General features: G+C 38.5%; 1 protein-coding gene across 3 annotated transcripts in view; it reads left to right on the forward strand.

Annotated features, from left to right (window-relative positions):
* Positions 1-16468, forward strand: part of nme7 (NME/NM23 family member 7) — a 27612-nt gene continuing 11144 nt past the window's right edge. The window contains exons 1-8 of one of the 3 annotated variants that reach the window (XM_007571351.2): positions 1-23; positions 2244-2373; positions 7068-7181; positions 7295-7461; positions 8533-8643; positions 11132-11182; positions 11347-11554; positions 11665-11770. In XM_007571351.2, the coding sequence (XP_007571413.1) occupies positions 16-23; positions 2244-2373; positions 7068-7181; positions 7295-7461; positions 8533-8643; positions 11132-11182; positions 11347-11554; positions 11665-11770 (895 nt within the window). In that variant the 5' untranslated portion in view covers positions 1-15. Of the gene's footprint in view, positions 24-2243; positions 2374-4814; positions 5026-7067; positions 7182-7294; positions 7462-8532; positions 8644-11131; positions 11183-11346; positions 11555-11664; positions 11771-16468 lie in introns of those variants that run through there. The other 2 variants (XM_007571352.2, XM_016681382.1) reach the window with 2 other exon arrangements.

Below are 16468 nucleotides of genomic sequence, written 5' to 3' on the forward strand. Positions count from 1 at the left end.
CTTCTCGTCCTGAAGATGTTTTGGTGAGGAAAAAAAACTAAACATGGAGGTGTTTTTGGGGGATTTAAAGTTACATCAAGTCGAGTTTATTTGTGTGGCACATTTCAGCAGCAAGAGAGTTCAAAGTCTTGCTATAAAAATATAATGCAGTAAAATAATTATGAAACAAACAGTGAATATTACATTTTGCCACCGTTGCAGTGATACAGAAGAGGATTAGGTCAGCTAAAAAAAACAAAAAAAAAAACATGACTTTTAGCTCATAATTCTGACTTTATTCTGATGTTTGTTTTTCTCAGAATCAGAATTGTTCAAATTGTTTACATTCCACCAGGAATTCTGACATCAAAGACATAATTCTGAGTAAAAAACTCAGGAGTCGTCTTTTTTTTTTTGTAGTGGCCTCTACCCTTTTTCATACAGTAACTATGAATCAAATGCAGCACTTAATTACATTTCAGCAGTTTTGCAGTTTTCTGGAAGTTTGTTCCAGGTTTGTGGAGCATAGAAGCTGAATGCTGCTTCTCCATGTTTTGGTTCTGGTTCTGAAGATGCAGAGCAGAACCAGAAGACCTGAGAGGTCTGGAAGGTTGATACAACAACAACAACAGATCTTTAAAGTTCAGTGATTTATAAACTACCAGCAGTATTTTAAAGTCTATTCTCTGAGCTACAGGGAGACAGTGTAAAGACTTTAGAACTGGAGTGATGTGTTTTAGCTAACTGGTTTTAGTCAGAACACCAGCAGCAGCAGCGTTCTGGATCAGCTACAAGATGATTTTTTTTTTGTTTTTTTTTGTCAGACCTGTGAAGACACTGTAGCAGTAATCGATGCGACTAAAGATAAAAACATGGCTGAGTTTCTCTACATCTTGCCGAGACATCCGTCCTCTAGTCCTGGAAATGTTCTCCAGGCCGACTTCGTAACCGTCTTTATGCGTCTCTGAAGGTCCAGGTCCGAGTCTTATCACTACACCCAGCAGATTTTGTGCCTGGTCACCGGTTTCTAACTGTAACACCTGAAGCGGTGAAAGTCAACAGACTGCGGTCGCCAGCGGTTACCTTACAGGAGAACGACAGCCAGGCGTTGCAGTCCGGGAACTCCCTCAGCAGCTCCACCACGGCCTGGGCCTCTTTGATGCTCGGGATGGTCTCAAAAGCAACGAGGTCGGCCCCCGCTGCTGCCAAGCACTCCACCTGCGCCTTGTGCCACAGCTTGAGCTCCTGAACGGAGAACAGGTTAACTGATAGTACGTAAATATCAGTGTTCAATGATATGCTGGGTTGACGTTTTGACGTTCTGACAACACAAATACTGCTCTGTAAGAACATTTGAAATGGAATTCCCTAAGAAGCTGGTTATTAAGAGAAGAATAATTTATTTCATTAAGCTGCAGATATTTAATCATATCTTTGAATTTATTTATATTTATTGATTCTTTTATGGAACAACATTTCCGATAATACTTTTTTTGTTGTTGTTTTTTAAAAACACTATTTGGAACTTATTGAGCTGATGATGAATTAAAATTCTTAACATGTAAAAACAAAAAAAATTCACAATGAATGATAATTTATATGATAAATGCCCACTCCAAAAGATGGAGCTAAATATAAAATAAAATTCAAAAATTCTAAAAACTAAATGTCCTTCCAGCAGGAAAACGACCCAAAACATACATACAGAGAAGTTTCATGGAGCACATTAATGGAATAGAGTCAAAGTTCAGAACTAAATCTTGATCTGGTTTGTAAGAAATATCAGGTAAAAATCTTTACCTGTAGATGTGCAAACTTAATAGACACACAACCCCTCAATATGTTTCTACAAACATATGATTCAAGGGGACAAATACAAAAACACACCACACTTTTCAGATTTTCATTTGCAAAAATGTTTCAAAACGTTCCACTTCATTATTAAGTCGATCACATAAAACGTCATTAAGCTTCATAGAGGAAGTAATGCTTAGTAGTATGTTTTTCTTTTTTTTTTCTTTTTTTAAATCTTACATCCCGTGACATGTACAGGAACTCTGTCGGTATGCGGCCAGGAGCCACTCACTTCCACGCTCATCCTCTGCGCGTACGCCCCGCTGTACTCCGATCCATCATGGAGGAAGGCTCCGTACGGCCCAATGGAGCCCGCCACCAGCAGACTTCTGTCCCCTGGCGGAAAAATACCGACACAGCGTCAAAGCGTACGAATAAACTCGGCTCACGTTGACTTTTTTTCCGAACAGGGTGCGGTTTGTTACCAGAGGGGAAAGTCTCCACCGTCTCTTTGGCCAGATGAACTCCGGACATCAGCAGCTCTCTGGCCTCATCACAGCTCACGCCCAGGTGGCTGATGAATCCCTGGATGCTCGCCTGGTATGTTGCAGTCGTGATGACGTCAGCGCCGCTGAGGAGAAACCTGTTGGCGTTTGGTAGCTTTCATTAAGAAATGTGACCACTCAGCTGGAGTTTAGTAATTTGTCATTTTGAGATTAAGAGGATGGGTTATTTAATCTAATTTAGCATGTCAAACACTGAAGTGTGTTCTTTAAAGGGGCAGTGTCATGTAAAATCTACCTTTTTGAGCTTTCTATCATGCTATAATGTTATTCCCTCATCGAAGATGTACAAGGAGTGTTGCTTTGATTCTTTCATGCATGTTTGAGAAATCCTTTAATCTCCACAGCAACCGTTAAGTTGTGGAAAACGTCTGGGTGGACCTAGCCCCGCCTTCTAGGACGAAACTCCTCCTCAGGCAGCTGCAGTTTCCAAGTATCCGCCTCACAGAGCTGCTCTCTCCCCCCAACACCTACACTCTGCTCCTTCAGACTAGCCAGCAGCAATCAGCAAACACCTGGTGGAACTACACATCTGCTAGCATCATTATACAAGCTACTGCTCAGAGAAGCACCAGTAAAAACGTTATTAAAGGGTTAACAGAGGAGTCATGTTGTGATGACTTCCTGAGCAACAGGGTCCCGATTTAAATGCGTTAAATTACAAAGTAAAATTTCTTTTCAGTTATTTTTCATACATGTAGCATTCATTTAACAACTGAAGTTAATATAATGTATGATTGTACTATAAAATGGCACTATGTGCCTGGAAATTGTGTAATACTGCCCCTTTAAATGATTACATTGATTCACAACTCCTGTATTCTCTAGTGGAGAAGGAAAAGCAGCGACTAATTTACAATTAGTTAATTAATTTGGCCCGTTAGGCAGTTCTCCAGTTTTCCATGAACCTACCTGTAATGAGTCTCCTTTATTGCCTGGGGGTTCGTGTGCAAAAGCCTGGCGCTCCATAAAGGATCCCCCTAAAGAAAAAAAGAAAAAAAGTTTCAATTCAGCTTTCAAAAATACAGCTGTGTTTGGCTGACCTGTTTTCACCATGATTTACAACATCCAAAGTTACATCTTGTGATACATTTCAAAAATAATTTTAGTGTTAAAACAAGGATTGAAAATTGTGCTAATTATTTATCACAGCTCAATTTCAAGTTTGGCTTCTGTGACAGCAACTGTTTTCATACAAAATTAGGCATTATTAATTATGTGTTGACTGTCTGATTGAATTTTAAAGGCTACGGTTATCATTGTTTTTCCTGTTGCTGTTGAAGAAAAGCACCCCCACAGTATGATACTGCGTCCACCATGTTTCTCTCTTGGGAGGATTTATAGCTGATATAGTTTTACATTATATAACGCTCAGAATTTAGGCCTAAAAGATGACTCTTGTTCAGATTTTATTAGTAAAAATAATAAAAGAAATTATGCACAACTTTATTCTTACAAATAAAACATATTAAAGTTTTTTTTTTAGATGAAAAACAGAAAAGTTCAAGAGATATAGCAAGGTATTCTACGTACCAATAGGTAAACAATAATCAATTAGCGTATCTGGGGCATAATTTTTAAAAAAAATCAAAATCCAAAATGGCGCCATCTAGTGGATGCAACACGTTAGGGTAACCCTCCAGCAGACGAATGAAGGGCCAAATCATGTCCTGATAACACTTAGAAATATTAAGCTGATTTTAAATAACTACACAAAAGACCGTAGATGAATGGAAGAGAGTTGCACAAAACAAACGTTGCAAATGTGTGATCAGCTACAGAAAGATGTGTAAGAAACATAATGAATTAATTAATGAAGTTTCCAAGTTGGCCCCTTAGGCCAACTTGGAAAAATCTTCAGGTTCATACATTTATTCATACATTTATGAATTGAAACAACTTAGCTTGTAGTATGAACATTTAAAGTTCTCGTGAAATCGATGTCAACACCGTAATGTTTACACTGCTCACTGGTTGAACTTGGACTCAAGAAAAGCAGGTCTCTATTTATTTGGTTTCTGGTTCACCTGAAGTTCAGCTCCACGCGCCTCTAGTTCAGTTGCAAGTCCACCATCTAAGATCAGGGGACCATCACTGAGTATCATCCGTTTTATGCACGCAGATGAAGCCATGGTAGACACTATAAGTGCGAGGGAATTGCACAAAACATTTGGTTCAAATAAGTCATTATTCTATAAGAAACATGAGAGCGAAATTAGTGGGAGAAGAGGAGGTTTAAAGTTCTTACTGTGTTGTTTTTCCGGGTAAACGGTCAACTGATGCGTTCATGATGATCGGAATATTTTTGAGAATGGCAGGAACCGACCATATTTAAATTCACCACTAGATGGCGTGTGAGACAATAATTTCAACGAGTCAGCGCGATACAGTGGAAATTTAGTGCACAGATGAAAATGCTTAGAAAAAAAGAAACTGGTTAAGGCTTGGAATGTATGGTAATAATTAGGGGGTTCTTATTATATCTAAAAGTTTGGGACCACTGAAATAACAAAAACCAAAATAAGTTGGTTTTAAAGAAATGGCATTCGTCAACAATGTACCATGAATGCATCTCGAGTTTGAACTGCAGTTACTATAGCAACGAAGTATAGCCTATGATAGGTAACGTTTGGCAAAACCGACAGTCTGCCGTATCGAGCCATATAGAATAAATTACCGTCTTCAAATGGTGAGTTAACACATTTAACTTTTGAAACACTAAAGTTAAAACTCCACGTAACCTAGAACGTGAACCAACTAGATAGTCATTTGTTTGCTAACTTTAGCTTAGCAACATGAGCATAGCAAGGGCTAGCAGACTTCCAATGTGAAGCTCACGTTCAGGATGTGTATTAGTACTAGCAGTTAAAGCTGCCCAAATAACTAATACCTGCACTTTTCTTTGAAACTAAATGCGTCCAATATATCAAGATTTCTATTGTATTGACCATTAAATGCTGTAACTGTTAGCTAAAGCTACGGCTAAACTATTCTTAATGCTTATCAAATGTTTATTTGTTACATTTATGTTAAATTATAGTTTAGATATTGATGTAAAATCTTCAAAGAACGTCTTGAAATGGTCCATTAATTGTGGATATCTCGACTTTCATTATCAGTGGTAATACAGCACTCAGTAAGAAAACACAAAAAGTGGTTTTCTCTTCCATCAGTCAAAATAGGTTTGGTGAATATGACGTAATGTCCAGGGTAATGATACATGGTGGAAATAGTAAAAAAAAAGAAAAAAAAGAAAAAAGGTTTATGACAAAGTTCAGACTGCTGCTACCTGAGAATGTTGGAACTTTATTAGTGAAGAATATTTTTCTTGTCAGGAAAGACGGATAATTCAATTCAATTTGAAAATACTTTATCTATTCAAAAAGGAAACTAAATTCTGTCGTAACTCATCTCATACAAGTACCTTCAGAGAGTTTCCACTAGCAGTCAGTCTTGCAATGAATGTGAAGAAGCCTCTGACTGAAGACTGTTGCTGTATGACAGCAACAGTCTCTCTTAGCATGTCATGACATGCTAAGAGCTTTATAATATTTATTATGTAAGCTTTTGCAATGCTAATCAGCTGCTCCCAGTTGTAAAAAATAATACATTTTTGCCTTGGTTACATATTATAACATCTCTTCAAAAGTTATTTTTAAAAAAATGTAAGAGCAAAAAATTCTTCCAACTGCACAGGTTTCAAAACCAGATTAAATAATTATCCAAACATGCAATGTCTCAGCCAAAGACAATAAACAGAACAAGTCAGAAATAACATAACAGAGCAGCTAAAACTTGCTGCTTTTGTCAGCGGTGCAATTCTAGAATAATACAACTTGGTGCAAAGTACTACTTTTGCTATTTTTCGTAGTTCATAAGGACTATACAATACAGGTCACATATATTTGCATTAATACCAATTCACCAGAGCACTCTAGTAGTTGGACATTCAACCACTCTTCTCTTTGTTAGCTATTAGCTAGCTAACAAAGCTGGCTAATTAATAGCTAGCTTTTTTACTTAGCTTTGTTAACTATTACATGGTTAACAAAGAGATTGCCAGATGCCAAACAGCTCACACATCTAAGGCAAAAGTCTTAAGTGAGCGGTGCCTACTGCTGAGACAAGGAGGTTCAAGGTCAACGTAGTTATAGACCGTCATTGTTTGGTTGTTTTTAGGTCAGATTTAGTTTTTCAGAATGACTAATTCCAATCACATTAAACAATTCCAGGTTTTGACTCTAGTTGTTTACAGGAGACAGTCAGAAAACTTTCCCCCCACAGTTTCAAACAAGCCCAACTGCACAGGATCTGGTTTTGAATTTTTTATTATGGGAAATCTGCCTCCTGTGATCCAATACAGGGATTATAATTCTTGATGCAAGTTGTGACACGAAACGTGGATTTATCATTTAATCTGCTATAGAAAGTGACTACGGATATTTTTGTCACAATTGAAAAAGCTTAGATTTGTTTCTTTGTCACATCAGTACGTTTTTACTTGAGGGCAATGCAAACACGCCGTCAGCGCTACCATAATGTGTTGGAGCTAGTTCTGGTCATGCAAGGCTAATAAAAACCAGGTGTTGACTTTGTTGCGTTATCTAACCCAAATAGGTCTTTCATAATCAAGACACATGCATGATGTAGAATAAACATTAGTGTATGAAAGTAGATTTTTGTTCACCCCAAGTCCTTGTGTCGTTTTTAACACATATCTAAATTATGTAGACTTCTTTTCAGGAGGACCGGTATGCTTTTCTCACAGAGTGGCATGATCCCACTGCCTCCCTGCTGCGGCGTTACCAACTGTTCTTCTACCCTAAAGACAACTCTGTAGAAATGGTACCACTTCATTTTTTTTTAAATTCTCCACGCTTTTTGTAAATGTCTCTAGAAAAAAAAGACAGAAAGGAAAAAAAAACTACTAACATGTTTCTTTTTTTTTTTTTTTTCAGTTTGACCTAAAGTATCAAAGGATGTTTTTGAGAAGGACCAAATATGAGGACCTCCATCTGGAGGACCTGTTTTTGGGGAATCGGGTGACCGTGTTCTCACGGCAGCTGAAACTGATAGATTATGGAGATCAGTTCACAGCAAACAAACTCGGCAGCAAAATAGAAAAGTACGCTTGGTTAGGCCGTGCAATAAATCTCTCTTATCCGCTTTAGTAACTGTACACACTGTACCTCACAGCAATCAACCCCATTGTATGCAGGGTAATGACCTTACAATAATCCATGACATGTAATTTGTTAACTAAACAATATATGCATCTTTATATGGAACCCTGCCTTTAGTATAAAAGATTGATGCAAGCATTTTTTTTATTAACTTTTATACTTCTGACATGACTTTAAGAGCAAACTTTAATACATTTATCTTTAGCAAAACTCTTTCACATTTTGTCACCTTATTTCCACAAACTGTTGAATAGAATTAATTTACCTCAGACTTCACATGCACACTGCTTCTTTAAAGTCAAAGGAATATATTGTGCAACTTAAACCACAAACTATGCTGTATTATGGAAAGTTTTTTAAAAAATACAATAAGCCTCAATTATTGTCAAATGGAAGTTTTTAACAACCATCCATTTAAAGTGATGGAGGCTGTCAGAGTTGCTTGTCTCGTCCAATAAAGTAACTCTAGCAGAAAGCTCATAAGTTGGGGGAGTCATGCTAAATCCGCTGGATTAACACAAAAGGTTGACTAATTGTAGAAATCATCTGATTTTATACATTTGTTGGCATCTAAGCACTGTAAAACAAAATGATGTTCTGCTATGTTTTTGGTGACTGGGTTCTTGAGATAAATAAGACAGCCATTCAGGTTTCTGCATCAAATCAAAAGTTATGAAGAATTTTAGAATGTCATTAGCTAAAAATAAGGGTAATGGCTTCTTGGAGGAAACAGCCAAAAAAATAATGCTGAGACCTGAGATGAACTTCCATATTAATATAAGAATAATATAATAGGAACATAGATGATGGCTGGATGCCTCACAGCTAAGAATTTGAATATATTTCAATCAATTTAAATCTGCCTGAGTCTGTATATGAATTTGTTTCTGAATGTGTGAAGTGGCATTTCATGACTTTAGCAGAGAATCATTGCTACATAAATAAATTGAACCTAATTATCGCCTGACGCTGAAAAATCTCACATCATATGTTTCTGTCTTTCTTTGTTCCAGAACTTTTGCTCTGGTGAAGCCAGATGTGCTTAACAAGATCGGTGATATCTTTGAGCTGATTTACTCCGCCAAACTGATTGTGACCAAAGCAAAAATGACCACGGTTACATGGTAAGGTCACCCTGCCACAGAGTGTTTAATGAGAGTACTGCTACTTCTCTTTGTACTCTTCAAATTTATGACATGGTCTCGTGCAAGAGGGAGACACTGGCTATCTGCTGGCTGTTTTTTAACTTAAACAGAAGAATGACTTTCTTCAGCGCAGCGGACATATGACATGCCACAGGGCAAAAGAGCTACATCTTTTTATTGGTGGTGTAATCATTACCAAATTAGTTGTAGCTTCAAGGCAATAACCTTTAATAGCTCACTTCTACTTAGAGGACACTGAATGAAACGCCCTTCGTGTATCCTTTTACTTTTTAAGATGTTTTTCAAAGTGAAATAGGAGTACTATACTCTACTGTGACCTTTTTGTATTGCTACTTTAAAATTGGAGATAAAAGTGGCAACAAGTATTAAGAGCCACTGAAAAAGCTCTATTTTTTTATTTGAATTTAAAATGCTATGAGAACTGCATTTGAAATATTTTTGTCAGTCTCTCTACTACTGGTGGTTATTAATTCTTTATATTAAAATAAAAAGTGACATTCCAGCATTCGCAAGCGGTGTGTCATACTAAAAAGGTTGATTTATTAATATTTTAAGTATTAGTAAATATTCTCATTTTAGTGAATAGCATGGTAGCGCTGTTATTATAACTATAGCTTGTATTACTGCTATTATTGTTATTATTGTTATTATTATTATTATTATTATTACTCTCTACAGTGTTGCTGCGTATCTCTCAGAGAATGTAGATCTGTAACTCAGAATTCAAAGTTCTGCCAATCTGCCATGTTCCGTCACAAACAGAGATTGAAAGCTCCAAAGCATCAAACTGAAACTTTGCCTTTTAAACACTTCACTGATGCTCAACTTTGAGTTTTCCTTTCACAGTGAGGACATCGACACCGGTGGGTTTATTTAGTTGGGGTCCAACCAGAGTTTAGTCCAAAGTTTAACTGCTCATTGGTAATCAATTTGAACAAAACAGTAATAGATTTGAAAAAGATTAACACCAGTCAGCACCTGGCCTTAAACTGTAGTTGCTGCTTTCAAACATTTCTATAACCAGATGCAGCTGGTGCTAAACTGCTTCCAGTATGTTCTTCCCCTCTAAGGATGACAGACTGAGCCTGCTGATGTTTAAAACACCTCAAAACTTTCCTGATTGTGGGGATTGATCGTTTTTACTATTTCCTGCATTTTCTCAATAAATACAAAAACACTGTTAACACGTGCAGTGATACAAATCACATTTCTTTATGGGTCTAGTCCTAAAAGAAATACATTACAGCATTACAAATGAGAATGCTATTCAAGAGCAGTGTTTGTTTGTGGGTCCATAATTGCTGTTATTGTTATTATGATAGCATCACAAAAATATAACTGTCAAGTTTTGGACTTGATGTTAGGGAAATCTTTATCCGTCCGCTGATGTCGTCGGACCAGGGAGAGGGGGGTGAAGAAAAGTACCATAAGGGAGGTAAGGGCGGGGGGAGAAAGACTAATAACTTTGATAAGCGGGTGACTACAGTTAAGGGTGGGGGGTAGGCGAGTTACTCTAATATTTACAGGAAAATACTACTACAGGAGCACACCGGGACAGAGGGGTAAAATACAGTAGTTTTCTTTCCAAAATGGGAGTTTTGTTTTTCAACCCAACCCTAATATCTGTTTCTATACAACTTTAGTTTTTTAGTTATTTGGACTTTACCACTGAGAGCATTTGAAAACTGTAATCTAAATTTTTTGGTATACTGGCTTCTTCCTTTCTTAGCAGACTTTCAGCCCATGTCGGTACAGGATTCACCTCACTGTGAATAAGGAAAACCTCTTAGCATGTTGGAAGACCTTTTGCTTTGGTTCTGTGGTTGATCCACACATTTTATGTTTTTTACCAAAACACTTTTCTTTTATCTCTGGAAATCAAGACTCGTCCAATTTCTGATCGGAGTGGTTAGTGTATGTTCCTGTGCTGTTTGCTGAAGCATATGTTTGCTTGAACAGATGAGCTTGGCATTTGAACCCAAAGGTTAATCAGACTTGTGGAAATCTACAGTTCTCTTCCTGATACCTTAACTGATTTTTATGGATTTTTCCGTACTGCTACAAAAGGGAGCTGGATGTTTGAGGTCTTGACTTAATATCCATCCACAGGTTCTATTTAACTCAAATCCTGTGAATTTTTCAAACATTAAATTGAAGGTTACTCTTTAATTCAGAGCTTACCTAAACTGCCAACAGTAAACTGATATTATCAAAGTAAAAAAAAAAAAAACAAACTCAAACTAAAGGCGTGTTAGATAATGACCTTATTAATAAAGTCCTACTTCACTTGCTGTCCAGAAGTATTTCCCAAAAGATAAGAGACTAAAGCCCAGAATTATCTCTGACCGCTCTTAATGACTCTAATCTGGTACACAGAGTTCACTTTAAAAGTCCAAGATCACTTGGTCACAGATTAACTTTGGTTTATGGTTTTGTTACATTGCAGGAGCCAAGCGGCAGACTTTTATGTGGAACATCAGTCAAAGCCTTTCTTCAAGTGAGTGCCTATGTAAATGATTTGCAGGCTGTGGGCACAAGACCATTGCCAGAAGTGGCGATAATGATCCAGATGACATTGCGGTGACATTCGAAACACTGCAATGTGTTCCACTTTTCTATTTAAATCATCGGCGCTAAATTCAACGTTGCTCCGTTTTGCAGCAACTTGATCCAGTTTGTAACCTCGGGCCCCGTGGTTGCCATGGAGCTGACGGGTGACGAGGCCATGTCCATCTGGAGGACGCTCCTGGGACCAGCGGACTCCGCTGCGGCACGACAGGAAGCGCCGCAGAGCCTCCGCGCCAAGTTCGGTACCGACGCCATCCGAAACGTTTGCCACGGCTCCGAGTCACTCGCCGCCGCTGCAAGAGTGAGAAAAGTTTCGCCTAAAGTCACCCTTTGCCTGGGCCTTTGTCGCCCGCTATGTCTGTTCCCAGAAATAATGGTGAACCTGCGATGATGTGTTTGTGTTTTTGTCAGGAGCTCGAATTCTTTTTCCCTTCCACGGTAGGCCACGGTCCTGGCAACACAGCAGTCTGCGAAGACAGCACGTGTTGCATCATCAAGCCTCACGCCATAGCAGAAGGTCAGGTTATCGCATATAAAAGCTATGTTAAAAAAATCCTCGTAAAACTGAAGCACGCCGCTTCTTTTTTACAACTCTTGGAATTTGCTGCTTTGCTCGAGGTTGTCGTCCTCTTGGATGACTCAACCTCGGTCAAGCTTCAGCTGTCATTGACATCGACCTTTACACACCTTATTACACTGTAGAGTTCATTTTGTCCAGGCCCTTCTTAAGTATTTAAGGAGTCTTAAGTATTTCCTTGTCTAATATTACAGACAGTAACATATAACCTGCTAGCTAAGGCTTAGAGAAGTGACTGTTGAGTTTTCCTGCTGGCTTCAAATGCAACATTAAGAGCCCAAACCTACAGGATTCATGCCAACAATAATTGCACGTGTCTTCTGTCTGGCACTGTATGTCTTTACCTTGTGTTTTGTGGATATGTAACGCAGCTGTCCTGTATTACATACAACTCCCTGCAGTTATTGCTGTTAAAAGTTTTTGAGCCATGCAAAGACAATACTTGGGTACCAAAAACGACCCAGGATTTATCCTAATCCCGGGCTTGATCCCCCGTTCATGGAGCATGCCACCAGGGCTCTGACCTGTGAAATGGGAAATTCTCCGGACAGAGCCCAAGTAAGCACACAAAAGCTGTTGACCAAGAAAAGACCTGTGGCGTTTTTTTTTCTTTTCTCTATCCTGCACCCACTATGTTTATTTATTACATAGTTCCATAAAAAAAAAAAATCTTCCTCCTGAGGTTTACCTTCAGTGCTTTATGTTCTGGTTCAGACCAGGCGGTCTTCTCTTTTTTTTTTTTTACTCATATAGAAACTGTTGTTTCAGTCTGACATTATTTAACTGCTTCTTCTTTTTTTGTGTGTGTCAGAAGAGCTATATATGCTGCATCTACAAATAGTTCTGCATGTTATTTATTGAACAGAGACAATAAAAAGACATATACTAGTAATCTTGATAATCCATTAGAGGTTAAGACCACCACTTCATGATGAAACTACAATGTTAGCTGGACTCTAGTCCTCTGCTCTCCAACATGACTTTTGGCCACACCTAGATGGAATAAAGTCATCATTAATGTAACCTGTGCAGACACATATGTGCTGCGCCTGCTGGGACATGTTCAAATGTTTGCCGTGAGAGAAGGCGACGAAAGGACATGCATACACCCAGGCACGCTTTGTTTGTTTGTGAGACCTTGTTGAGCAAGAGTTAAGCTTGCAATCAACTCCCTGATAAATTATCTCAGTGATTAATGGTGTTAATCATTCACGCCGCCTTTGAAAAGGGTTAATATCCCTTAAACATTTGCCGTTCTGTTCCATTGCAACCAGAATCAAGATTTTATGTGTTGGACATAAAATGAAGCAGGGTACTGTTGTGAAGGGGAGGGAAAATGATGCAAAAACAGAGTTGGGTTACAAAAAAACAACATCCCAAGCTTTGAAAATTTAACAGAACTCTGTTCATCATATGAAAGTGGAAAATTTACGGCACAACTGTAAACCTTCCCAGACTGGACAAGGAGAGCATTAATCAGAGAAAGGGTTAGCGTTAGGGTTAGACTTGACCTCAACCCCATGTTAAGTCTGGAGGAGCTGCAGCGGTCTGCAGTGATCTACTGCTCAGAAGGAGAAATCTGCTGGTAACAAATTCCTGTCAAAATGGACTACAAATATGGTCTCTGTGGAAGAGTTGTAAGAAGAAAGACACTGTTGGAAGAAAACAAAAGAAGCCCAATTTGCAGTTTCAGTTATTCAGATTAATGTCATTTTCTAACTATAGCCATAATCCTGTCTGATTTATTGATGTCTGACTTTTATTATTATTATTATTTTATTGTTTCTCTTTTGCTGCTCTTGTATTTCTAGTTCGGTGACCTGGAGTGACTTGTAAGATTCCTTCAAATATAGCACATTATTTATTACCAAACTCAACACATGTGATGCTAAAGACTTGAGACAGAGCAGTGACTCTCAACAGCTAGATCAAAGCATGTTCACGTGTTAAAATGGCTCAAAGTCCGAGCACAGATCCAAATCTGAATCTAGGGCGAGACTTGAAAGGTGCTATTTTGCACAGATTTTTATTTGTAGAAAATGTTCCACTTGAGAGGTTTTCAATGCTTTGCGATGCTTTATTCCACAAAATCCCTACAAAATCCATCCAAGTTTGTGGATGGATAATGTAACAAAATATGAAAAAATTCAAGGGTTTCAGAATACTTTCCAGGACTTTCTGTACTGATTGTAAGCAGTACAGAACATGTACTCAGTATGTATACGTTTACTTAAACGTTTGTCAGAAGCTGCCTACTTGTGTTTTGCTGCTTTTGTGAGCATTTTGATGGCAGTGGTTCAGTTTTCCAGAGAATATTCATGTTTTGTGCAAAAGGTTAAATCTGTTGCAACACATTTGTCAAGGACATTTTAACTTCTTTCTCTTTATCTTGTTCTTTTTTTCCTTTTTTTTTTTAAAGACTGAACAACATTTTATTTGGTTGTTTCTAAAGCGGCGTGAGTCTGAAATGTCACAATCTCACCAGGGTGTAACCTTAAGCTTTCTCTTCGCTTTCTGTGGTTTGGCAGAGCAGGAGGTGTTTACATGGAAGCAGGTGTGCTCTCTTTGACTTAAACAACTATTCCATCTGTTCACGACGGCCGCAAAGCAGAGTCCTTCATCTGTTTCATTCTTCCAAATGGGAAAATGGCTCAAACTCATTAGCTTAGCTTTTGTCTTTTAAATTTAATTAGCTGTCTCATGCAGGTTTTTGTGTGTTTACAAATAGGAGTTCATTCAAAAACACTTTTACTGTTTAAAACGGGACTCCAAAGGATTTACTGTCAGAGCTGTGATATATTTGGTCTGAGCTAAGAATAGTAAACCAGGCTGAACAATTTGCTCTGCTGAGAACAAATAGTACCTAAATACTTGCTGTGATTTTTCCCCCGGGGATCAACTACAAGTTCCTAATTTACGTGGCAGCTACGCCTTCAGAACTTGGCCTATCCCGGTTATCCATGAAGGAAGTTGTGACTGAAAACGCACCCAGACATGACCGGAATAGAGAAGCTTCTGTTGCCAGGCACCCGGAATGGGATCTCCTAGCAACAGCAGCAGCTGCTTCAGGGAGCCGCACTGATCCTGGGCTGGCTGCTGCCTGGGGAGGGCAAAAAGGACTCGGGGGGTGGGGGGGCGCGGTTTATTACCTAATGCACATATCTCGACTGTGACGGAACCAGACAGAAATTTATCGATGCTCGCTGCAGCACCTGGTCCACAATGAAAGTCACGTCTGCACGCCGCAGCTTTCAGAGTTAATGGGAACTGTCTTGTAGGATGAGTACGCCGGCTACTTTTTATCAGGATGTCAGACTGAGATTATGAGAGCAGCGCCTTCATTCAAATAAGAGTCCGAGACAGTCTGACCTTCAATGTTACCGATGTGCCTTCACCGCCGCAGCATTTTTACACTAATGTACTGCCACGGTGACTCGACGCACACAGCTCAGAATCTCTCTGTCGGAGAGGTTGACTGGACAGAAATGATGGTTTGCTCTGTGTGTACGGTGGGAAGCCCTCATCTAAAAGAGAAACTGAGGTCACTGTGTTGCCTGTCAGAGGTTTATGTGCATGTTATTGATTTTTATAGTCCACGCATGTTTAAAATTTAAATTCCCTTCCCACTCATATTTTCGTGTGCAAAACGAACAGCCTGACCATGTTCTGACTGGATATTTCACCTGCCTTTTCTATTGGTAATAGTGGAGTTAATCAAAATTGGGTGGTTTTATGCAGATCTTGAGCATAAATTTTCAGCAGGTTTGAGGTCGGAGGAAGTCCAGAAGCTTAGCCAGCTTGATCCATTTCAAAACCAGGTCGATGTGTGTTTGGGATCATTAGAACTAAGCTTGTCACAACAACCGATGAATCAAATCATCACACAATAAATTAAACTGATGATCATATTCATTTGTATAGCAGTCGTTCAAGTAACGGTCTGCTTTAGTGTTGTTGAAAAGCCAGGATTTTAAAAAAGTACAAAGTAGTTAGTTTGCACTACCTGCTGCTTTTGCCTGTTTTCCCTGTCTAAATTCATTGATTATTTTTTCAAATTCAATTTTGATTACCAAGAATTCATAATCCATTTTAATTATTGTGGTTTTGGTAGTTTTGGATTATTTTTGGATTGTTAAATAGTTTGAGTTCCAGTGCTCTTTAGAAATTAAAGTTCTTTTATTTTATTATTTTGTGGGTATATATGCCATTATTATTACTGGGTAGAGTACTCAAAAATTGCTATCGAGTAATAGTTGTAATGCACTTCTGTTGTTAAGTTGGATAGGAATGAGGTAAGAGCTAGTTCTAAGCTTCTGGCTTGTTTATCGTTGTCAGAGCAACTCCATAGCAACTGTCATGACATTTAGTTTTGGTACTTACCAAGATGGCTGTCGGCTACGAATTTCCTGGAAGGGTGACCTCAGGTGAGAACCGTGTAATAGTTGAAAAACAACTCAAAATGACAATATTATCATTTATCGCAATAATTTCTTAGACAATTTCTCGTTCAGCAAAATTGGTTATTGTGACAGGCCTAGTTTAATCTAATGTCTGAGTTTCAACTCTATTGATCTTCTTCATTATATTACCTACTTTTGTGCAATGTATCAGCACCACTGTTAGCTGAACAACTCCTCA

The sequence above is a fragment of the Poecilia formosa genome, unplaced genomic scaffold (assembly GCF_000485575.1).
Source record: "Poecilia formosa unplaced genomic scaffold, Poecilia_formosa-5.1.2 Scaffold279, whole genome shotgun sequence".
In the NCBI taxonomy this organism is placed as follows: Eukaryota; Metazoa; Chordata; class Actinopteri; order Cyprinodontiformes; family Poeciliidae; genus Poecilia; species Poecilia formosa.